The 25,945-nt window shown below is 44.3% G+C and overlaps 1 protein-coding gene across 3 annotated transcripts in view; it reads right to left on the reverse strand.

Moving 5' to 3' along the window:
* Window positions 1-2,191: 2,191 nt before the first annotated feature.
* The window catches only part of LOC143806151 (major histocompatibility complex class I-related protein 1-like), a 97,528-nt gene continuing 73,774 nt past the window's right edge, over window positions 2,192-25,945 (reverse strand). For 2 of the 3 annotated variants that reach the window (XM_077286142.1, XM_077286140.1), the window contains 2 exons: window positions 15,600-15,656; window positions 2,192-3,676 (listed from right to left, as the gene is read on the reverse strand). In XM_077286142.1, coding sequence (XP_077142257.1) covers window positions 3,615-3,676; window positions 15,600-15,656 — 119 coding nt within the window. In that variant the 3' untranslated portion in view covers window positions 2,192-3,614. The remainder of the gene's footprint in view (window positions 3,677-15,599; window positions 15,657-25,945) is intronic. The other variant, XM_077286141.1, reaches the window with a different exon arrangement.

Raw genomic sequence — 25,945 nt, forward strand, 5'->3', positions numbered from 1 at the left:
TTTATAAAAAAAAAAACACAGCTACAAACCTTGCTCAGGTGCCGCCCCCTGCATTGTCCCCGCCCTAGGCACGTAGTGCGGGACAACTAATGTACCGCCTGGGATCGCGGGGCTGACTGTCAAAATCAGGACAGTCCCGCAGGATCCGGGACGGTTGGGAGGTATGCCTTCAGACGTTCTGACCCTCTAGGTCCGTCTGCTCTCTTCTGTGTCTGCAACTTTCTGAACCCTTTCCCTCCAGATCAGGATGTCGTTATAGGGGAGTTTACCTTAAACTAGGCTTAGAGCTCCCCCTTCTGGTCTGGAGTGTGAACATGTATGCATTCTGGTTACCTGATAAAAGATCTCCTTCATCGCGTCCAAATGTAACATCACTCTCCCCGTGAGGAAAGCAATGTCACTGTGATGACCAGGACCCTGGGGCGTCACACCAGGAAGATACATTGCTGTGTAGGCTTGACCCAAGTTTTCACTAGGAGCACTTGCCTCCATAAATCGGAGCCATTTCTGTGACCAGATTTAGTAAGCTTCTTGCATTAATCCTTTTAATTTTATTTCATTGTAGATATCGTATCGTTTTGTCCGCTTTGTAAAATCTTTCTATATTTTTATAAACACTGACAATCTTTCTGGATTAAATATCAAATTTAATAGCTTTGTTCCTTTTGTTTTGTAAATCGCACCCTGAAGCCATACGTTACCTGTAACAGGTGTCCAATCGGCCTGTATAAACTATTGGTGGTGGCAGCGAGTTGTTCTTTTTGTTTTTACGGAGCTGGCAGTGACTGTACCGGGGTATACATAAATTCCATGAGTTGGAATCGGAGGTGTATATACCATACGCTCACTGTGAGTTCCCTGATATCTGGCCTTGCAGTGGAAGCAGCCGCGGCCTCGTCCATCACTCGTCAGATAACTAACTACGTGATTGTCCAGACAATTTGGAGGCAGCGGAGTTACGTTCCCCTTTACAAATAGATAACAGCATGTGTATTTGCTTGCCCCTTCCCCTGGCTGCATATGTTTATGTGTGTCATTAGAAGGTAAGTGACTGTGGAAACATAGATGGGGCAGGGAGAAACTGGCGAGATGAGCTTGGGAGACAATCTGGAAATCAATCTTCCATGCCATCGCTACAATGGGGAGCTGTTATGGATTAGGTAAATAAATCAGTTATTACTTTACACCCAGCAATATCGCCTGTGAGTAAATAAATTACTGAGGATACGACAGTGACAGGAAGAACAACCGTTATCTGTATTTTCTCACTAGCAAAGCGTGCTAAAATACACGGGGGAAAATAATCCACCTAAGGCAGACAGTTAAATTTCTCAGAATCACTGGAATGTGTTGATACAGGAAAGATATATATCTTGGTACCGTGTTAGCCAGTAGATAGAAAGATATTTAGAATTGAGAGTCCTCAGTGGTTGATACCTTTTAATGGCTAAGGGCCCCTTCACACTGTGCAATCAAAGTCTGAACGAGCGTTCGATTTGTGACGTTTATCCGTCCTCGTTCCGAGGTTGCAAAGTGTGACATGGCGTTACGATTTGCGACGCAGCCCAGCATCGTACGATGTGAAAGAAAGAGCAGAACTTTCTTTCGTCGTAAATGTCTCGCTGTGGCGGTCGAAATCGTAGTATGTGACGGCGGTCATACGAGCTCGTAATGCGACTACGTGGGTTGGGCTTCCGCATACCTGTCTCCTGATTGGGCGTGACGTTTTAGCACGCCCATGCTGGTAATACGTCACGCTCGGAGTCGTAGGACTATGGCGGTGTGAAGGGTAGCGTACGATTGCGACGCGTGATGTTCACATCGCAACTACGTCAGAAAAAGCGTTAACATCGTAGAGTGTGACCGCTGGCTACGAGCTCGTACTGCGATGTCGAATATGACGCAAATGCGTCGTAATCGTAGCAGAATCGACCAGTGTGAAGGGGCCCTAACTGAAAAGATGGTAACAAATTGCAAGCTTTCGAGACTACTCAGGTCTCTTCATCACCTGTGTAGTCTCGAAAGCTTGCAATTTGTTACCATCTTTTCAGTTAGCCATTAAAAGGTATCAACCACTGAAGACTCTCAATTCTAAATATTTTTGGAATGTGTTGAAGAATTTCAGAGTTATTCCCACAAAAAGTGACGCATATTGGATTTTAAAAATGGGGCTGCATCATTAAGGTCAAAATCGTCTCAGTCCCTAAGGGGTTAAAAAAAACCCACAAGAGATATTTATTTTTGCAAGCAATTTTACAGCATTCTAAAAAAATATAAATCTCAAAATGATGCAACAGGTGTTAATGAAGAACTATCATAGATTCCCTGGTGAGTCCTTCCTGTGTGGTGAAATCTCAGTCTCAAACCTTCTTCCATTTGTCATCTGCTTTGGGTCAATATACAAATGGTCGTACAGACAGAAGTGGGGGAGAGATAGAGGGGAGAGATGGGGGGACAGATACAAAGGCTCAGATACGTAGGCTCAGACGACGTAGAGTATCATATACAAATATCATTTTCCGCAGTGCTTTACAGACATTATCATCACTGTCCCCAATGGGACTCACAATCTAAATTCCCTATCAGTATGTCTATGGAATTTATACACATGATAAATGGCAAAAAAACACAAAACTGTATAAGGAAAAATGCAAGAAAAAAGTTCTCCGCACCTACTGCAATATACAGGACCAAAAAGTCACACTCAATGAACCAGTTGATTGCTTGTATCTGCCCAAACGGAGACCGGGTGCTCATTCATGGATGTAAAAATTCATGTCCAACAAAACAAAAAAAAAATGTTATTGGTCCGTTTGTAGTTCACGTTCTCCTTTTCTCCAATGATTTGTATGTTACAATAAAGGACTGGAATTTTATGGACGGTGAGTGCTCTTCATTTTTTTTTTTTGTTTGGATAAAACTGTATAAGCTTCAAAATATTCCTCTTTATTTATTTAAGTATATGCAGCTCAGTGGTTAGCACTATAAGCATATGTAGCTCAGTGGTTGGCACTATCTATAAGCATATGCAGCTCAGTGGTTAGCACTATAGGGCTTGTGCACACGTTGCGGATTTTGCTGCGGATTTTTCCGCAGCGGATTTGGAAAATCCGCAGTGCAAAACCACTGCGGTTTTCACTGCGGATTTTCCTGCGGTTTCTTCTGCGGATTCCTCTGCGGGTTTTCAACAGCACTTTCCTATTGGTGCAGGTTGAAAACCGCTGCGGAATCCGCAGAAAGAAGTGACATGGTCCTTCTTTTTTTCCGCAGCGAATCCGCGCGGATTTTTCCGCATCGTGGGCACAGCGGTTTTTGTTTTCCATAGGGTAACATTGTACTGTACACCATATGGAAAACTGCTGCGGATCCGCAGCAAAAACCGCAACGTGTGCACATAGCCTAAGTATATACAGCTCAGTGATTAGCACTGTTGCTTTGCAGCGCTGGGGTCCTGGGTTCAAACTCCACCAAGGACGACATCTGCAAGGTGTCTGTATGTTCTCCCCGTGCTGGTGTTGGTTTCCTCCCACTGATAATGGAGCTTGTGAGCCCCGATGTGGAGAGTGATGATATCTGTAAAGCGTTGTGATGCGGAGCAATATGCATTTTTTTTTTCATATAAGCACCAGCTTTTTTATCTGTCTTTTTCCGATGGGTGAATCTTCTACAGTGTAACCTAAAATATTAAAATACAAGAAAACATACCATTCAGCTTTAACCCTTCTCAAGTGTTCATCAGATTGGAAATTATATTTAACATTAGTAACAAAAGTTTTATAAATTATCTGTATATTTCACCAAAACCTCTCACATCTCCACGATTGTATATTTAATCTCAATAAACTGATAACGTCCAGGGAAAATGGGAGTATGGTTGCCTTAACCAGGGAGTGTCAGGGCAATTTATTGTAAAGCCTTATAGAGTTAAAGTGAATTTTTCATCATGTTTTGTAATCTGAGAGCAGCATGATGTGGGGCAGAGACCCTGATTCCAGCAATATATCACGTATTGGGCTGCTTGCTGTAGTTTTGATAACCTTCTGCTGATAAAACATTGATTTTATCACTAGAGGACTAGTAAACCAGGTAGTCCATCCATGCCCTCACCACTGGTTGGCAGCTTTCTGTGTACACTGTTCATAGGCAATTAGTGGTGGGGGCGGGGTTATATAGAGCTCAGCATTCAGAGCTCTGCTACATTTGCAGCAGAGGAAACAAAGATTTTATCACAACTGCAGCAACTAGCAAAATAAGTGACACATCATTGGAATCAAGGTCTCTGCCCCTACATAATGCTGCTCTAATTTGAGTGATCAAAAACTTGGTTACATTCCCTTTAAGTTGCTTGAACAATGCCTTTCAATTTCAGTATTACGGTAATATTTCAATGTAAGCACGCTGCCAATCACACAATAAACGAGCATAACGCTTGTACAGATCAAAAGATCATTGTTCTAGGTGGTGCATCACCCTGTTACCGATCGCTCAGTGCGCATCACCCCACAGTTTCTGCCTATGTAATCAGGTCATTAAAGTACCACCGAATGGTAAATGTTTACCGATATGTGGCCGTTTAGTGCCGCCGGTCGGTTTGTTAAAAGTTAGTTTATTTCAGTTCTTCAATACAAAAAGTGAAACTCATATATCATATAGCGTCATTACACACAGAGTGATCTATTTCACGTGTTTATTTCTGTTAATGTTGATGATTATGGCTTACAGCCAATGAAAACCCAACAGTCATTATCTCAGTAAATTAGAATAATTAGCAAAAAACTCCCGCAAAGGCTTCCTAAGAGTTTAAAAAGGTCCCTTAGTCTGTTTCAGTAGCTCCACAATCATGGGGAAGACTGCTGACTTGACAGATGTCCAGAAGGCAGTCACTGACACACTCCACAAGGAGGGGAAGCCACAAAAGGTCATTGGTAAAGAAGCCAGCTGTTCACAGAGTGCTGTATCCAAGCATATTAATGGAAAGTTGAGTGGAAGGAAAAAGTGTGGTAGAAAAAGGTGCACAAGCCACTGGGATAACCGCAGCCTTGAAAGGATTGTTAAGAAAAGGCCATTCAGAAATGTGTGGGAGATTCACAAGGAGTGGACTGCTGCTGGAGTCATTGCTTCAAGAGCCACCACACACAGACGTATCAGGACATGGGCTACAAGTGTCGCATTCCTTGTATCAGCCACTCATGACCAATAGACAAAGCCAGAAGCGTCTTACCTGGGCCAAGGAGAAAAAGGACTGGACTGTTATCAGTGGTCCGAGGTGTTGTTTTCAGATGAGAGTAAATTTTGCATTTCATTTGGAAATCAAGGTCCCAGAATCTGGAGGAAAAGTCGAGAGGCCACAATCCAAGCTGCCTGAGGTCTAGTGTGATGTCTCCACAATCAGTGATGGTTTGGGGAGCCATGTCATCTGCTGGTGTAGGTCTACTGTGTTTTATCAAGACCAAAGTCTGCGCAGCCGTCTACCAGGAAATATTAGAGCACTTCATGCTTCCCTCTGCCGACAAGCTTTTTGGAGATGGAAATGTCATTCTCCAGCAGGACTTGGCCCCTGTCCACACTGCCAAAAATACCAATACCTGGTTTACAAACAACAGTATCACTGTGCTTGATTGGCAGCAAACTCGCCTGACCTTAACCCCATAGAGAATCTATGGAGTATTATCAAGAGGAAGATGAGAGACACCAGACCCAACAATGCAGACGAGCTGAAGGCTGCTATCAAAGCAACCTGGGCTTCCATAAACCCTCAGCAGTGCCACAGGCTGATCGCCTCCATGCCACTCCACATTGATGCAGTAATTGATGCAAAAGGAGCCCCGACCAAGTATTGAGTGCATTTAATGAACATACATTTCAGTAGGCCAACACTTTGCATTTTAAAATCATTTTACAAGATGGTGTTATAAAGTATTCTAATTTACTGAGATAATGACATTTGGGTTTTCATTGGCTGTAAGCCATAATCATCAACATTAACAGAAACAAACGCGTGAAATAGATCACTCTGTGTGTAATGACTCTATATAATATATGAGATTCACTTTTTGTATTGAAGAACTGAAATAAATTCACTTTTTGATGATATTCTAATTTAGTCAGAAGCACTTATACATTTTGCTACAATATAAATGGGAGTGAAAAGCCTTAGTGTCAAAACGTTGAATGCAGACTTAGGGCTTGTTCACACGCTGCATCTTTCCAGCATTTTTTTTTTCAGTTATTCTTTAAGGGTAAAAAACGCTGCACTTTACAGTTCCATAATATTGAATGAGACTTCTGACATATCATGCACATGCACTTTACAGTTCCATAATAATGAATGAGACCTCTGACATATCATGCACATGCACTTTACAGTTCCATAATAATGAATGAGACTTCTGACATCTCATGCACATGCACTTTGCTGTTTGATCCAGTGATTTTTCTAATCTGCAGCATGTGTCGATTCTTTAACTGTTTTTGCAGTTTTTTTAATCCATTCAAATAAATGGAGAAAAATGCATCGAAACGTGAGGATTTTACTGCAGTTTTTTGCCAACACTTTAGCTTTTGATGCAGAAAAATATTTTGCAAATTCTCAACACGTGCACATAACCTTAAAGGGATTTTCCACAATTTTTTTTTAGCAAAGTGAAATGCATGTAAAACAACAAAAACAGCTAGTACTCACCCCCCGAGTCCGGCTCCCGCTTCTGTTGCTGCTCCGTTCTCAGTGCTGTCACTATTCCAGCACACATTACCGCTTCAGCCAATCACAAAGCTCAGCAGCTCTGCTGATATCGATGGCACAAGCCGTGGAGCTCAGTGATTGTTGAAAGATAAAAATCACTTTAAGGGGATCCATCCCAAACCTTTATAGAACAAATGAGTCCATGCTGATATTAAAATGTAAAATAAAATATGCTCCAATTTTCCTTGCTGGTCTTCTCTTTTCCTCTTTGGAAGAGGAATGGATAATCATGATTGCACAGTGGCCAGGGGCGTAACTACCGCGGTCGCAGCGGTCGCGATTGCGACCGGGCCCAGCAGGTCAGGGGCCCAGGGCCGGCAGGTCGGAGTCGTAGGAAGGCGGGGGGAGCGGGCCGCCCCGGGCGGCACAATGCGGGGGGCGGCACAATGCGGGGGGCGGCACAATGCAGGGGGCGGCACAATGCGGGGGGCGGCACAATGCGGGGGATGGGTCGCCGGCGGCGCAGAATTTACCTGTTCGCATGTCGGCTTCAGAAAAATGGCCGCCGCGAACTCCCTCTGCGCACGCGCGGCATCCTTCGGCCATTTTCCTGAAGCCCCGGGCAGCAGAGCACTCCACCTGCGCACGCGCGGCCTCAGGAAGATGGCCGCCCCCACCGATAACCAGAGAGAGCAGGATCGCGGTCAGGTAAGCAGAACTTGTTTTTTTTTTTTTTTATTGAGAGCGGCGATCCGGGGGGCCCAGGGCAGAAAGCTGGACACAGGGGGGCAGAAAGCTGGACACAGGGGGGCAGAAAGCTGGACACAGGGGGGCAGAAAGCTGGACACAGGGGGGCAGAAAGCTGGACACAGGGGGGCAGAAAGCTGGACACAGGGGGGCAGAAAGCTGGACACAGGGGGGCAGAAAGCTGGACACAGGGGGGCAGAAAGCTGGACACAGGGGGGCAGAAAGCTGGACACAGGGGGGCAGAACGCTGGACACAGGGGGGCAGAACGCTGGACACAGGGGGGCAGAACGCTGGACACTGGGGCAGAACGCTGGACACAGGGGCAGAACGCTGGACACTGGGGCAGAACGCTGGACACCGGGGCAGAACGCTGGACACCGGGGCAGAACGCTGGACACCGGGGCAGAACGCTGGACACCGGGCCAGAACGCTGCACACGGGGCCAGAACGCTGCACACGGGGGCAGAACGCTGCACACGGGGGCAGAACGCTGGACACGGGGGCAGAACGCTGGACACGGGGGCAGAACGCTGGACACTGGGGCAGAACGCTGGACACTGGGGCAGAACGCTGGACACTGGGGCAGAACGCTGGACACTGGGGCAGAAAGCTGGACACTGGGGCAGAAAGCTGGACATTGGGGCAGAAAGCTGGACACAGGGGCAGAAAGCTGGACACAGGGGCAGATTGCTGGACACGGGCAGAATGGAGAAACGGGGCATGATTGGAGACACGGGGCAGGATGACAGACATGGCGGCATGACTGGAGACACTGGAGGCAGGATTGGAGACAGATGGGGCAGGATCATGGGGCAGGATGGATACGATGGAGACAGATGGGGCAGGATGGGAAGATCATATGGGGCACGATGGATACTCATTAGGGCAGGATGGGAGAACATATGGCTGGAGCCAGGAATGAGACACACGGGGGCTAGGATGGCGAATATTATTACCATAGGGGCTAATTAAGGGATATTATTACTGCAGTGATGTATTTATTTTATTTTTTGAGTACACTGTTTTAAATGGAGGGGCGGTCCTATTACTGTGTAGAGTGACACTATGTCGCTTTCTTCATGTGGTGTAATGTAGAAGTTGGGAAAATTAATGTGTTATGCAAGTGGAACTCGAGATAACTGTGTTATTTCCTGCAGAGATGAGTCCTGGCTGGATGAAGTGATGGCGGTCTGTGCGGGATGAAAGATGAAGGACTTCACCTAGAGACGTCACTGGTGAGTCAGTGTTACCTATGCACTGACACTATACACTGTATACTATATACAGAGGTCCTGTGTATATTGTCACCAGTGATCACTGGATTACCTATACACTATAAACAGAGCTCCTGTGTATAATGTCACTGGTGATCACTGTATTACCTGTACACAGACACTGCATACTAAGTACAGATCTCCTGTGTATAATGGCACTTATGGTGATAGTATTGTGGTTTTTTTTTTATTATTGATCAGTATTGTAGTATTCAGTCACTATGTGGTGGTAATACAGTGGGGCAAAAAAGTATTTAGTCAATCAGCAATAGTGCAAGTTCCACCACTTAAAAAGATGAGAGGCGTCTGTAATTTACATCATAGGTAGACCTCAACTATGGGAGACAAACTGAGAAAAAAAAATCCAGAAAATCACATTGTCTGTTTTTTTATCATTTTATTTGCATATTATGGTGGAAAATAAGTATTTGGTCAGAAACAAACAATCAAGATTTCTGGCTCTCACAGACCTGTAACTTCTTCTTTAAGAGTCTCCTCTTTCCTCCACTCATTACCTGTAGTAATGGCACCTGTTTAAACTTGTTATCAGTATAAAAAGACACCTGTGCACACCCTCAAACAGTCTGACTCCAAACTCCACTATGGTGAAGACCAAAGAGCTGTCAAAGGACACCAGAAACAAAATTGTAGCCCTGCACCAGGCTGGGAAGACTGAATCTGCAATAGCCAACCAGCTTGGAGTGAAGAAATCAACAGTGGGAGCAATAATTAGAAAATGGAAGACATTCAAGACCACTGATAATCTTCCTCGATCTGGGGCTCCACGCAAAATCCCACCCCGTGGGGTCAGAATGATCACAAGAACGGTGAGCAAAAATCCCAGAACCACGCGGGGGGACCTAGTGAATGAACTGCAGAGAGCTGGGACCAATGTAACAAGGCCTACCATAAGTAACACACTACGCCACCATGGACTCAGATCCTGCAGTGCCAGACGTGTCCCACTGCTTAAGCCAGTACATGTCCGGGCCCGTCTGAAGTTTGCTAGAGAGCATTTGGATGATCCAGAGGAGTTTTGGGAGAATGTCCTATGGTCTGATGAAACCAAACTGGAACTGTTTGGTAGAAACACAACTTGTCGTGTTTGGAGGAAAAAGAATACTGAGTTGCATCCATCCAACACCATACCTACTGTAAAGCATGGTGGTGGAAACATCATGCTTTGGGGCTGTTTCTCTGCAAAGGGGCCAGGACGACTGATCCGGGTACATGAAAGAATGAATGGGGCCATGTATCGTGAGATTTTGAGTGCAAACCTCCTTCCATCAGCAAGGGCATTGAAGATGAAACGTGGCTGGGTCTTTCAACATGACAATGATCCAAAGCACACCGCCAGGGCAACGAAGGAGTGGCTTCGTAAGAAGCATTTCAAGGTCCTGGAGTGGCCTAGCCAGTCTCCAGATCTCAACCCTATAGAAAACCTTTGGAGGGAGTTGAAAGTCCGTGTTGCCAAGCGAAAAGCCAAAAACATCACTGCTCTAGAGGAGATCTGCATGGAGGAATGGGCCAACATACCAACAACAGTGTGTGGCAACCTTGTGAAGACTTACAGAAAACGTTTGACCTCTGTCATTGCCAACAAAGGATATATTACAAAGTATTGAGATGAAATTTTGTTTCTGACCAAATACTTATTTTCCACCATAATATGCAAATAAAATGATAAAAAAACAGACAATGTGATTTTCTGGATTTTTTTTTCTCAGTTTGTCTCCCATAGTTGAGGTCTACCTATGATGTAAATTACAGACGCCTCTCATCTTTTTAGGTGGTGGAACTTGCACTATTGCTGACTGACTAAATACTTTTTTGCCCCACTGTATGTGGTCTGGTCATGATGTTGTGGTATTTGTTCTTTGTATTTGATATTATTCGATCACTGTGGTGGTGGGTGGTGGGGCCCATGGGGGGTGGGGGGGGGCCCATGGGGGGTGGGGGGGGGCCCATTTGGAAGTTCGCACCGGGGCCCATAACTTTGTAGTTACGCCACTGACAGTGGCAGCTGATTGGCTGCAGCGTCACATGATGGTTGCTGCTTTGTGCCCTTTTGTTTCATAAAATGTTGCAGGGGACAACCACTTTACATGGAATGTGCCATCAGAATATGACTTATGACTGACAACTGGAGATTTTGTAGACTCATACTTCATGTTATGTTCTTTCTTTCTGTACTTGTATATAGAGGTGTTATCAGTCATTGTACAGGAGGAGGAGGTGAGCTGTGACATCACCTATTGTGAATGGTAGATCCTGTGTTATCTACTGTATATAGAGGTATTAGCAGTCATTGTACAGGAGGAGGAGGTGAGCTGTGACATCACCTATTGTGAATGATGGACCCTGTGTTATCTACTGTATATAGAGGTGTCATCAGTCATTGTACAGGAGGAGGAGGTGAGCTGTGACATCACCTATTGTTAATGGTGGATCCTGTATTATCTACTGTATATAGAGGTGTTATCAGTCATTGTTCAGGAGGAGGAGGTGAGCTGTGATATCACCTATTGTGAATGGTGGATCCTGTGTTATCTACTGTATATAAAGGTGTTATCAGTCATTGTACAGGAGGAGGAGGTGAGCTGTGACATCACCTATTGTGAATGGTGGATCCTGTGTTATCTACTGTATATAGAGGTGTTATCAGTCATTGTTCAGGAGGAGGAGGTGAGCTGTGATATCACCTATTGTGAATGGTGGATCCTGTGTTATCTACTGTATATAAAGGTGTTATCAGTCATTGTACAGGAGGAGGAGGTGAGCTGTGATGTCACCTATTGTGAATCCTGTGTTATCTACTGTATATAGAGGTGTTATCAGTCATTGTACAGGAGGAGGAGGTGAGCTGTGACCACCTATTGTGAATGGTGGATCCTGTGTTATCTACTGTATATGGAGGTGTTATCCGTCATTGTAGAGGAGGGGGAGGTGAGCCGTGACATCTCCTATTGTGAATGGTGGATGATGTGCTATCTACTTTACATAGAGGTGTTATCAGTCATTGTACAGGAGGAGGAGGAGGTGAGCTGTGACATCACCTACTGCGAATTGTGGATCCTGTGTTATCTACTGTATATAGAGGTGTTATCAGTCATTGTACAGGAGGAGGAGGAGGTGAGCTGTGACATCACCTATTGTGAATGGTGGATCCTGTGTTATCTACTGTATATAGAGGTGTTATTAGTCATTGTACAGGAGGAGGAGGTGAGCTGTGACATCACCTATTGTGAATGGTGGATCCTGTGTAATTTTATGTATATAGAGGTGTTTTACATCATTGTAATCCTGCTTGTGTGATTTCTTCTGTAAAAAGCAGGAAGTGCGAGTTTAAAATGGCCTCAGTGATCAGTGTGCAAACTGAAAGATTTCTACATTTTTAATGCACATTGTGATTATTGACAATTCAATAATATGATAATATGGAGACAAGAGGAACAACCATTCATAATACAAATATACAGTAATAAATATAAGCAGCCTTAAGAGAACTTGTCAGCAGGATTGTGCTCAGTAAACTACAGACAGTGTCAGTTTGGTGCCATTATACTGATTAAAATGATAGCTTGGTTGATGAATTCCGTCTTGTGGTTGTTGTTTAATCTTTATTTGTAGCAAATAGATCAATGGCTGCACTCAATTGTACTAAAGCAAATGAATGTGTGATACATGAAATGTGAATAGCATAATGGCTTGTGAAATCTATGGAAAACACATGAGATGCTTAGCACAAAATTTGACCAAAAAATGTGAGCCCATCCACCAAACGTCAAGGTAATCTCAGATCGGATGGGTACCTGACCTCTCTGCCTAGTGTGAACACTTACCTATGGCTAATAACATGGTAAAGCCTGCATTTATAGGAAGGTCGGAACCAAATGTGTTTGGATGTAATTAAAATCACAGCATGGTGAAGAGCGGGGCGTTCAAGTCAGAAAAAATAGTACATAGCAAGTAATGGTAAACTGACTGAACAGCAAACTAGTCTGAACTGGTGCATAACCAAAAACAACTTACATAGCAAATAGATAGTTGAGTGCAGCCATTTATCTATTTGCTTTGTAAGTTGTTTTTGGTTATGCATCAGTTCAGACTAGTTTTCTGTTCAGTCAGTTTACCATTACTTGCTAATCTTTATTTGTAGTTATCAGTGAATGAGATTCTCGAGCTCCTGGGTGGGGCTATGGGCGTGGCAGGGGCGGGGCTTTATGTGGTGATCAGCTTACATATTCATCTGTATGGCTTATAACAGGTCACTGATCCCTCACTGACTGCCCCCTATTTTACATGCTGTATATCTTATGGTTTTGGAAAAAAATACATTCATCATGCCGGCAGCAGCGCCTGCGCTTTAGCATTATCAGAGCTATAATATCCATATATTCATTTTATTTACTGATACAAATTTGTTGAGAAAATAAAAAACTCATACAATAGATGCTACTGTGCAGGCGCCACTGGTGTCATCTTGGTGGAGTCAGTTTTCTTTTTTCCGCCAGCAAAATGACACCAGCGATGGCGCCTGCGCAGTAGCATCTATCGTGTTCCGAATTATGCTATTGCGCAGGTGCGGCCGGAACTATTTTGAGGGAGAAATTTTTTTTCTCAACAAATTTATATCACTAAATAAAGGAGTCAGCACAATATATACTGCAAAAATAAGTAATACATATCGGATAAGTCAGATACTCCATGCATATCAGGGCATATCAATAGCATAGCACTGTGTTGACTTGTGGTGTCACCCACCTATAGATTACAATCAAGAGTTAATCAGTAATCAGCAAATATTTACATACATATGATAGTACCATTGCCTCCTGCAGGATGCGCTGCCCAACCCCGACGTATGTTTCAGCACAATGCCTCCTGCTGGTTTTTTTGTTGTGATACCACTTGCTCGTTTCCCACTTTTTATTTATTTATTTTTTAAACAATTTCATTGTTTTCAGCACAGCTTCATTTTTTATTATATTCTGGTTCTTTGCCTATGATTTTTTCCTTATACGCTACAATTCATCAATGTAAAAAATAAACAGGTATAGCGGGACTTTTTACTGGCCACAGACTGCTGATATTTAGTTAACATTTAGGGTATGTGCACACGTCAGGATTTCTTGCAGAAATTTTCTGAAGAAAACCAGAAATTTTCTGCAAGAAATCCGCATTTTTTTTTTAGCGTTTTTTCCCCGTTTTTTTCGCGTTTTTTTTAGCATTTTGCAAGCGAAATTAGCTTGCAGAATGCTAAAGTTTTCCAAGCGATCTGTAGCATCGCTTGGAAAACTGACTGACAGGTTGGTCACACTTGTCAAACATAGTGTTTGACAAGTGTAACCAACTTTTTACTATAGATGCTGCTTATGCAGCATCAATAGTAAAAGATAGAATGTTTAAAAATAATAAAAAAAATAAAAGAAATGCTTATACTCACCTGCAGACAGCTGATCTCCTCAGCGGCGTCCGTTCCTATAGATGGTGTGCGGTGAAGGACCTTCCATGATGTCGCGGTCACGTGAGCGGTCACATGACCGGTCTCGCGACCAATCACAAGACTGCGACGTCATCGCAGGTCCTTCACCGCACACCAGCTATAGGAACCGAAGCGGCAGCATGCACCTGAGAGGCGGGAAGACATCGAAGGTGAGTATATCACTATTTTTTATTTTAATTCTTTTTTTTTGACCAATTATACGGTGCCCAGTCCGTGGAGGAGAGTCTCCTGGGTACCAACCGCACATAATCTGCTTACTTCCCGCATGGTGTGCACAGCCCCGTGCGGGAAGTAAGCAGATCAATGCACTCCTAGGTGTGCGGAATCCCCGCAATTCCACATTTTTATTGAACATGTTGCTTTTTTTTCCGCGATGCGATTTTTTCGCGGAAAAAAATGCAACATTTGCACAAAAAATGCGGAATACACTGTAAATAATAGGAGGCATATGTAAGCGTTTTTTTTGCGTTTTTATCACGTTTTATAGCGAAAAACGCGAAAAAAACGCGAAAAATACTGAACTTGTGCACATGGCCTTAAGGACCTTGTCTTCTCTTTTATTAAACTTTTTAGTCAAAACATTTATATTTCACATAAACACCAACACATAAGTGAGGGCCGAGACAAGTTTATTTCAGGACAGAGCAATTCTGGTGACATTGGACACTCTCAGTAATGTCATTCACGCCACTATGGGCATGTTTGTAAAGCTGCTAACTAGTGATGAGCGAGTATTCTCATTGCTCGGGCGATCTCTGAGTATTTGTTAGTGCTCGGAGATTTAGTTTTCTTCACCTCAGCTGCATGATTTATGGCTGCTGGACAGCCTGAATACATGTGGGGGTTGCCAGGTTGCTAGGGAATCCTCACATGTATTCAGCCTGTCTAGCAGCTGTAAATCATGCAGCTGCATGGACAATAACTACCGTAAATCTCCGAGCACTAACAATTAGTAGGAGATCACCCGAGCGTGCTCGGCAAAACCCGAGCAACAAGTATACTTGCTCATCACTACTAAAGACCTGAAACATCTGGTGTTTTAGCACAAATCCAGTGACAGGTTTCCTTTGGGGATATGTTCACAAAGTATTGCTAATGGGCAGCGCAAAGTGAGAAGTATGCAGCTTAAACACACCACTTCCATAATGAAATTTGCAGTTCTATTTACCAATGTGGATTTCACTGCATTTTTCACTGCAGGAGTTTGCAGTGGATATCACTCATGTGCGTGTTCCCCTATACTGTGTAATGTTGTGAAATGTTAATGAACATCAGTGATGTCCTACATTGAGTCCGGAGATTGCTCAATATACCCCTCAGCCTTCCCTATTGTCATTATTATTATTCACCCCTCACTATCACATCTCGGCACACCCACACAATACTCACCACTGGGGGCCTTGTACAGTCCTTCACCACTGGGGGCCTTGTACAGTCCTTTCCTTTCTATAATAACAAGAAAAGACAAAATTAGGACAAATCCCCATATCCTACTTGTCATATGGTCCATCTTCCCTCCATTATCACAGCTGCCATTGAAAATAACAGAAACACAATGGACGCCGTGCACCAGTAAGGGTATGTGCACATGCTGCGGATTTTGCTGCGGATCCACAGCGGATTGGCGGCTGCAGATTTGCAGCAGTTTTCCATGAGTTTACAGTACCATGTAAACCTATGGAAAACAAAATCCACAGTGCACATGCTGTGGAAAAAAAAACACACGGAAACACTGCGTTGTTTATTCCGCAGCATGTCAATTCTTTGTGTGGATTCCACAGCGGTTTACACCTGCTCCATAATAGGAATCCGCAGGTGTAAATCCTCAGGTGGAATCCGCACAAAAACCACGGTAAATCCGTGGTAATCCCGCAGTAAATCCGCAGTGCGGATTTACCAATATCAGTGCGGAAAAATCCGCACACCATTCCACAACGTGTGCACATACCTTAATAGGCAAGACCGTACATATGGGTCTTCATGTCAGGTGAGTAAAGGCACCATTTTTCACATTGCAAAGGTTATTTGAAGTTATTATAAAAAATAGCTAAAAACTCTACAGCACGGTGGAGGAAATATAAAAAGATGAATACTAAAAATAAAATACCTTGATATCCAAAATATATATTATTGAAGAATTTTATAGGATCAGCTGCACACAGAATATACAGTATTTACAGATTGATAGCAAGTATTTTACTATATTTCAGTGACGCTATATACTTCTGCACTGACTATATACTGTATCCAGGGAGGCCACATAAATATATACATATGTCCTGATAGCAGAGCCATACATCGCTCCATACTGATGGATGTCTCCAGCGCTGATCTCTGCAGATCTAAGACTCTAATGTCCGGTCCTGGCTGTAGAGAGCAGTGGAGGAGCACACTACAGAAATTTCAGAGTTAGTAAATCATTTGTTCTATACCAGGAAAGATCTTTAAACAAATTATTAAGCAACATGTATTCAAGTAACTTTATGAGAATTAAATGATTAACCAGAGCCAGCATGGGTTTGTAACTAATAAGTAATGTCAGACCAACTTAATATCCTTCTATGATAGAATCACTGACTGGGTGGATCAGGGAAATGCAGTAGATAAAGTAGATCTTGACTTCAGCTAAGCATTTGATAAAGTATCTCATACTAACCTTATTGAAAAAATGGCCAAGTATGGGATTGACAAGGCTACGGTTAGGTGGATTGATATCTGGCTCAGTGATCGGACCCAAAGACTGGTAATAAATGGTTGCACATCCAGTTGGAAGAATGTCTTAAGTGTGGTACCACAAGGCTCTCTCCTGGGCCCAGTGTCATTTAACCCCTTCCCGACCTTTGACGCCACGTAGGCGTCATGAAAGTCGGTGCCAATCCGACCTGTGACGCCTATGTGGCGTCATGGAAAGATCGCGTCCCTGCAGATCGGGTGAAAGGGTTAACTCCATTTTCACCCGATCTGCAGAGACAGGGGGAGTGGTACTTCAGCCCAGGGGGGGTGGCTTCACCCCCCCCGTGGCTACGATCGCTCTGATTGGCTGTTGAAAGTGAAACAGCCAATCAGAACGATTTGTAATATTTCACCTATGAAAATGGTGAAATATTACAATCCAGCCATGGCCGATGCTGCAATAGCATCTGCCATGGCTGGAGACCCCGATCTGCCCCCCCCCCATCACCACCGATCGCCCCCCCAGTCGTCCTTTCTGCCCCGATCTCCTGTCCGCTCCCCTCCTCCCTCCTGTCCGCTCCCCCGGTCCTCTTGTCCGCTCCCCCGGTCCTCCGATCCCCCCCCGTGTTCCGATCCCACCCCCCCATACTTACCTAGCTTCGATGTCCCTCCCAGTGTCCGGCCGTCTTCTCCCTGGGCGCCGCCATCTTGGAAAATGGCGGGCGCATGCGCAGTGCGCCCGCCGAATCTGCCAGCCGGCAGATTCATTACAAGTACATTTTGATCGCTGTGGTAGGTTCTATCGCAGCGATCAAAATAAAAAAATAATAAATAAACCCCCCCTTTTATCACCCCCATAGGTAGGGACAATAATAAAATAAAGAAAATATTTTTTTTTTATTTTTCCACGAGGGTTAGGGTTAGAACTAGGGTTAGAACTAGGGGTAGGGTTAGGGTTAGGGGTAGGGTTACGGGTAGGGTTAGGGTTAGGGGTAGGGTTATGGCATGTGCACACAGTGCGGATTTGGCTGCGGATCCGCAGCGGATTGGCCGCGGATCCGCAGCGGATTGGCCGCGGATCCGCAGCGGATTGGCAGCGGATCCGCAGCGGATTGGCATCGGATCCGCAGCGGATTGGCCGCGGATCCGCAGCGGATTGGCCGCTGATCCACAGCGGATTGGCCGCTGATCCGCAGCGGATTGGCAGCGGATCCGCAGCGGATTGGCAGCGGATCCGCAGCGGATTGGCAGCGGATCCGCAGCGGATTGGCAGCGGATCCGCAGCGGATTGGCCGCGGATCCGCCGCGGATTGGCCGCGGATCCGCAGCGGATTGGCCGCGGATCCGCAGCGGATTGGCCGCGGATCCGCAGCGGATTGGCCGCTGCGAATTCGAAGCAGTTTTCCATCAGGTTTACAGTACCATGTACACCTATGGAAAACCAAATCCGCTGTGCCCATGGTGCGGAAAATTCCGTGCAGAAACGCTGCGTTGTATTTTCCGCAGCATGTCAATTCTTTGTGCGGATTCCGCAGCGTTTTACACCTGTTCCTCAATAGGAATCCGCAGGTGAAATCCGCACAAAAAAACACTGGAAATCTGCTGTAAATCCGCAGGTAAAACGCAGTGCCTTTTACCTGCAGATTTTTCAAAAATCGTGCGGAAAAATCTCACACGAATCCGCAACGTGGGCACATAGCCTTAGGGTTAGGGTTGGAATTAGAGTTAGGGTTGGAATTAGGGCTAGGGTTTGAAATAGGGTTAAGATTAGGCTTGTGGTTAGGGTTACGGATAGGGTTAGGGGTGTGTTGGGGTTACAGTTGTGGTTAGGGTTGGGATTAGGGTTACGGTTGGGATTAGGGTTAGGATTAGGGTTAGGGTTGGAATTAGGGTTACGGGTGTGTTGCGGTTAGGGTTGTGGTTAGGGGTGTGTTGGGGTTAGGGTTGTGATTAGGGTTATGGCTACAGTTGGGATTAGGATTAGGGGTGTGTTGGGGTTAGTGTTGAAGTTAGAATTGAGGGGTTTCCACTGTTTAGGCACATCAGGGGTCTCCAAACGCAACATGGCGCCACCATTGATTCCAGCCAATCTTGCGTTCAAAAAGTCAAATGGTGCTCCCTCCCTTCCAAGCCCCGACGTGCACCCAAACAGTGGTTTACCCCCACATTTGGGGTACCAGCGTACTCAAGACAAACTGGGCAACAACTGTTGGGGTCCAATTTCTCCTGTTACCCTTGCAAAAATAAAAAAATACTTGCTAAAACATAATTTTTGAGGAAAGAACAATTATTTTTTATTTTCACGGCTCTGCGTTATAAACTTCTGTGAAGCACTTGGGGGTTGAAAGTGCTCACCACACATCTAGATAAGTTCCTTGGGGGGTCTAGTTTCCAAAATGGGGTCACTTGTGGGGTGTTTCTACTGTTTAGGCACATCAGGGGCTCTGCAAATGCAATGTGACGCCCGCAGACCATTCCATCAAAGTCTGCATTTCAAATGTCACTACTTCCCTTCCGAGCCCTGACGTGTGCCCAAACAGTGGTTTACCCCCACATATGGGGTATCAGCGTACTCACAACAAACTGGGCAACAAATATTGGGGTCCAAATTCTCCTGTTACCCTTGTGAAAATAAAAAATTGCTTGCTAAAACATCTTTTTTGAGGAAAGAAAAATGATTTTTTATTTTCACGGTTCTGCGTTGTAAACTTCTGTGAAGCTCTTGGGGGTTGAACGTGCTCACCACACATCTAGATAAGTTCCTTGGGGGGTCTAGTTTCCAAAATGGGGTCACTTGTGGGGTGTTTCTACTGTTTAGGCATATCAGGGGCTCTGCAAACGTAACATGATGCCAGCAGACCATTCCATCAAAGTCTGCATTCCAAAACGTCACTACTTCCCTTCCGAGCCCCGGCATGTGCCCAAACAGTGGTTTACCCCCACATATGGGGTATCAGCGTACTCAGGAGAAACTGGACAACAACTGTTGGGGTCCAATTTCTCCTGTTACTCTTGCAAAAATAAAAAATTCTGGGCTAAAAAAATATTTTTGAGGAAAGGAAACACATTTATTATTTTCACGGCTCTGCGTTATAAACTTCTGTGAAGCACTTGGGGGTTCAAAGTGCTCACCACACATCTAGATAAGTTCCCTTGGGGGTCTAGTTTCCAAAATGGAGTCACTTGTGGGGAGTTCCTACTGTTTAGGCACATCAGGGGCTCTGCAAACGCAACCTGATACCCACAGAGCATTCCATCAAAGTCTGCATTTCAAAACATCACTACTTCCCTTCCGAACCCCGACGTGTGCCAAAACAGTGGTTTACCCCCACATATGGGGTATCAGCGTACTCAGGAGAAACTGGACAACAACGTTTGGGGTCCAATTTCTCCTGTTACCCTTGGGAAAATAAAAAATTGTGGGCTAAAAAATCATTTTTGAGAAAAGAAAAATTATTTTTTATTTTCATGGCTCTGCGTTATAAACTTCTGTGAAGCACTTGGGGGTTCAAAGTGCTCACCACACATCTAGATTAGTTCCTTGGGAGGTCTAGTTTCCAAAATGGGGTCACTTGTGCGGGAGCTCCAATGTTTAGGCACACAGGGGCTCTCCAAACGCGACATGGTGTCCGCTAATGATTGGAGCTAATTTTCCATTCAAAAAGCCAAATGGCGTGCCTTCCCTTCCGAGCCCTGCCGTGCGCCCAAACAGTGGTTTACCCCCACATATGGGGTATCATCGTACTCAGGACAAACTGGACAACAACATTTGGGGTCCAATTTCTCCTATTACCCTTGGGAAAATAAAAAATTCTGGGCTAAAAATCATTTTTGAGGAAAGAAAAATTATTTTTTTATTTTCACGGCTCTGCGTTATAAACTTCTGTGAAGCACCTGGGGGTTATAAGTGCTCACTATGCATCTAGATAAGTTCCTTGGGGGGTCTAGTTTCCAAAATGGGGTCACTTGTAGGGGAGCTCCAATGTTTAGGCACACAGGGGCTCTCCAAACGCGACATGGTGTCCGCTAACGATTGGAGCTAATTTTCCATTCAAAAAGTCAAATGGCACGCCTCCCCTTCCGAGCCTTGCCGTGCACCCAAACAGTGGTTTACCCCCACATATGAGGTATCGGCGTACTCAGGAGAAATTGCCCAACAAATTTTAGGATCCATTTTATCCTGTTGCCCATGTGAAAATGAAAAAATTGAGGCTAAAAGAAATTTTGTGTGAAAAAAAAGTACTTTTTCATTTTTGCGGATCAATTTGTGAAGCACCTGGGGGTTTAAAATGCTCACTATGCCTCTAGATGAGTTCCTTGGGGGGTCTAGTTTCCAAAATGGGGTCACTTGTGGAGGAGCTCCAATGTTTAGGCACACAGGGGCTTTCCAAACGCGACATGGTGTCCGCTAACGATGGAGATAATTTTTCATTCAAAAAGTCAAATGGCGCTCCTTCCCTTCCGAGCCTTACCATGTGCCCAAACAGTGGTTTACCCCCACATGTGAGGTATTTGTGTACTCAGCAGAAATTACCCAACAAAATTTAGGATCCATTTTATCCTGTTGCCCATGTGAAAATGAAAAAATTGAGGCTAAAATAATTTTTTGGTGAAAAAAAAGTACTTTTTCATTTTTACGGATCAATTTGTGAAGCACCTGGGGGTTTAAAGTGCTCACTATGCTTCTAGATAAGTTCCTTGGGGGGTCTAGTTTCCAAAATGGGGTCACTTGTGGGGGAGCTCCAATGTTTAGGCACACGGGGGCTCTCCAAACGCGACATGGTGTCCGCTAAAGATTGGAGCCAATTTTTCATTCAAAAAGTCAAATGGCGCTCCTTCCCTTCCGAGCCCTGCCGTGCGCCCAAACAGTGGTTTACCCCCACATATGAGGTTTCAGCGTACTCAGGACAAATTGGACAACAACGTCCGTGGACCAGTTTCTCCTTTTACCCTTGGGAAAATAAAAAAATTGTTGCTAAAAGATCATTTTTGTGACTAAAAAGTTAAATGTTCATTTTTTACTTCCATGTTGCTTCTGCTGCTGTGAAACACCTGAAGGGTTAATAAACTTCCTGAATGTGGTTTTGAGCACCTTGAGGGGTGCAGTTTTTAGAATGGTGTCACTTTTGGGTATTTTCAGCCATATAGAACCCTCAAAATGACTTCAAATGTGAGGTGGTCCCTAAAAAAATGGTTTTGTAAATTTTGTTGTAAAAATGAGAAATCACTGGTCAAATTTTAACCCTTATAACTTCCTAGCAAACAAAAAAATTGTTTCCAAAATTGTGCTGATGTAAAGTAGACATGTGGGAAACGTTATTTATTAACTATTTTGTGTCACATAACTCTCTGGTTTAACAGAATAAAAATTCAAAATGTGAAAATTGCGAAATTTTCAAAATTTTCGCCAAATTTCCGTTTTTTTCACAAATAAACTCAGAAATTATCGACCTAAATTTACCACTAACATGAAGCCCAATATGTCACGAAAAAACAATCTCAGAATCGCTAGGATCCGTTGAAGCGTTCCTGAGTTATTACCTCATAAAGGGACACTGGTCAGAATTGCAAAAAACGGCAAGGTCATTAAGGCCAAAATAGGCTGGGTCATGAAGGGGTTAACATCTTTATCAATGATTTAGATGAAGGCATTAAGGGTAATGTGATTAAATTTGCTGCTGACACAAAGCTAGGAGGGATATCTAACACTAGAGAAGAGAGAGAGAGGATTCAAAACAATCTAAACAAACTGGAACTGTGGGCAGAAACTAAGAGAATGTTTTCACGGGATGCCGCGCGTGCGCAGATGGATATCGCGGCGGCCATTTTCCTGAAGCCGCGGCCAGCAGAGCGCCGCGGCCAGCAGAGCGCCGCTTCTGCGCACGCGCGGCCAAAGGAAGATGGCCGCGCCCACCGATCACCAATGAAAAAACGAACAGCGCGCTCTTTTAAATCCCCTGGCAGAGGATTCTGGACCTTGGGCATGCGCACACCACTACGCCACCAACGGAAAACTACGCAAAATCTGGGGGAAGACAACACGCCCTTTTGACCAGACCAGCCTGATTGACAGGCAAAAACGACTACTTTGGTAACGTATTTCGGCAGCATAGGTGGGGAATCGGGGTCCACAAACTACACTATTGTAATGCTCAGCTCAGGCCCTATTTAACAGTATTTTTATCTCATACCGAAAAAACGGGGTGACAGGTTCCCTTTAATGAAGATGTCTGAGATAGCTTAGTGAATCCTGCGCTGTATTCAGCAGGGGGTTGGACACGATGATAGGTAATTGGGAAAAGGGAAAAAGAGGGAAAGAATGTGATTAAAAATTAACTTTTATTATTTATTAAATAATATGTTTTATTAAAACAAATTCACATACATACGTAGTAAGGATCCTAGTAAGGACGTATATTGTTGTGAACTCTGTTTTTGGGCTCCCTCTTGTGGTCACAAGTGGTACTGTGTGAGTGCTCTTTGGGCTCCCTCTGGTGGCTCTTTGTGTCATTCTGCAGGTCTGAGGCTGGATCAGCTGTCTCGTTATCTGTTAGCTGGTTTCCTATTTAGCTCACCTGGACTATCAGTTGTTGCCTGCTGTCGATGTATTCAGGGCTATTTTGATCCCTCCTGAATTCCTTCGCTATCAGTCTCTTCAAGAGAAGCTAAGTTTTCTGTTTGGTTATTTTTGCTCATCAGTGTTCAATATGTTCCTTGGTTATTTATTTGTCCTTGTCCAGCTTGCTAATATGTGATTTCCTTGCTTGCTGGTAGCTCTAGGGGGCTGAGTTTCTCCCCTCACACCGTTAGTTGGTGTGGGGGTTCTTGAATTCTCAGCGTGGATATTTTGTATAGGGTTTTTTACTGACCGCACAGTTCCCTGCCTGTCTTCTGCTATCTAGTATTAGTGGGCCTCATGTGCTGAATCTGTTTTCATTTCTACGTTTTGTATTTTCCCCTTACCTCACCGTTATTATTTGTTGGGGGCTTCCTATATCTTTGGGGTCATTTCTCTGAGGCAAGTGAGGTCTTACTTTCTCTATAGGGGTAGCAAGTTTCTCAGGCTGCGTCGAGACGTCCAGGAATTCAGGCACGTTCTCCGGCTACCTTTAGTGTGTTTGGTTAGGATCAGTTTTTGCGGTCAGTCCAGTTACCACCTCCCTAGAGCTCGTTCTATGTTCAGTAACTTAGCTAGTGCATTTTGTGATCCTCAGCCACTAAGGATCATAACAGTACAGCAGGCCCAAAAGTGTTTAATTCATCGCAGAAGTGGGATAAGAGAAGTCCTGAGTACAATTTTTTTTTTTTCCTCTCCCTTTGCTGCAGTCTGTCCAGCTTCTCTCATCCCCTTAATCTCTGGGTGGCTTTGAGTTCAGCTGCAGACATGGATATTCAGAGTCTGACTTCTAGTGTGGATCATCTTGCTGCAAGGGTGCAAAGCATTCAGGATTTTGTTGTTCACAGTCCTATGTCTGAGCCAAAAGTACCTATTCCTGAGTTGTTTTCTGGAGATAGATCTAGGTTTCTGAATTTTAAGAATAATTGTAAATTATTTCTTTCTTTGAGACCTCGTTCCTCTGGTGATTCCGCTCAGCAAGTTAGAATTGTTATCTCCCTGTTACGTGGCGACCTTCAAGATTGGGCTTTCTCCCTGGCGCCAGGAGATCCTGCATTGCTGAATGTGGATGCGTTTTTTCTGGCGCTTGGATTGCTTTATGAGGAACCTAATCTTGAGAACCAGGCAGAAAAGGCCTTGCTGGCTCTCTCTCAGGGCCAGGATGAAGCTGAGGTGTATTGTCAAAAATTTCGGAAATGGTCGGTGCTTACTCAATGGAATGTGTGCCCTGGCTGCAAATTTCAGAGAAGGTCTTTCTGAAGCCATTAAGAATGTTATGGTGGGGTTCCCCACGCCTGCAAGTCTGAATGACTCAATGGCTTTGGCCATTCAGATTGATCGGCGTTTGCGGGAGCGCAAATCTGCGCACCATCTGGCGGTGTTTTCTGAACAGAGACCTGAGTCTATGCAATGTGTCCGAATTCTGACCAGAATTGAGCGGCAAAATCATAAACGTCAAAATGGGTTGTGCTTTTACTGTGGTGATTCAACTCATGTTATCTCAGCATGCTCTAAGCGCTTAAAAAAAATTGCTAAAACTGTCACCGTTGGTACTATACAGCCTAAATTCATTTTGTCTGTTACTTTAATTTGTTCTCTGTCATCCTACTCGGTTATGGCTTTTGTGGATTCAGGTGCTGCCCTGAACCTGATGGATTTGTCGTTTGCCAGGCGCTGTGGTTTAGTCCTGGAGCCTTTAGAATTCCCTATTCCACTGAGGGGAATTGATGCTACACCGTTGGCTGAGAATAAGCCTCAGTATTGGACTCAAGTGACCATGTACATGACTCCCGTACATCAGGAGGTGACTCGCTTTCTTGTGCTGCATAATTTGCATGATGTTGTCGTTTTGGGTCTGCCATGGTTGCAGGCTCATAATCCAGTACTGGATTGGAAAGCTATGTCTGTTTCAAGTTGGGGTTGCCAGGGGATTCATGGCGATGCTCCTTTAGTGTCAATTGCTTCTTCCACTCCTTCTGAGGTCCCTGAGTTTTTGTCAGACTACCAGGATGTATTTGATGAGCCCAGATCCGGTGCCCTGCCTCCTCACAGGGATTGTGATTGTGCTATAAATTTGATTCCTGGTAGTAAGTTCCCTAAGGGACGACTTTTTAATTTGTCTGTACCAGAACATGCCACGATGCGGAGTTATATAAAAGAGTCTTTAGAGAAGGGACATATTCGCCCGTCCTCCCCTCTTAGTGCAGGATTCTTTTTTGTGGCCAAGAAGGATGGTTCTCTGAGACCTTGTATTGATTATCGTCTTCTAAATAAAATCACGGTCAAATTTCAGTATCCTTTGCCATTATTATCCAGGGTGGATTGATTTAAATCACGCCGATTTAAATCATGATTTAAATCACAATTTAGATCAAAAGATTTTTTTCTATTTAAATCGGATCGATTTAAATCATGATTTTAATCATGATTTAAATCACTGATTTAA

Source organism: Ranitomeya variabilis, chromosome 2 (genome assembly GCF_051348905.1).
Source record: "Ranitomeya variabilis isolate aRanVar5 chromosome 2, aRanVar5.hap1, whole genome shotgun sequence".
Taxonomy (NCBI): domain Eukaryota; kingdom Metazoa; phylum Chordata; class Amphibia; order Anura; family Dendrobatidae; genus Ranitomeya; species Ranitomeya variabilis.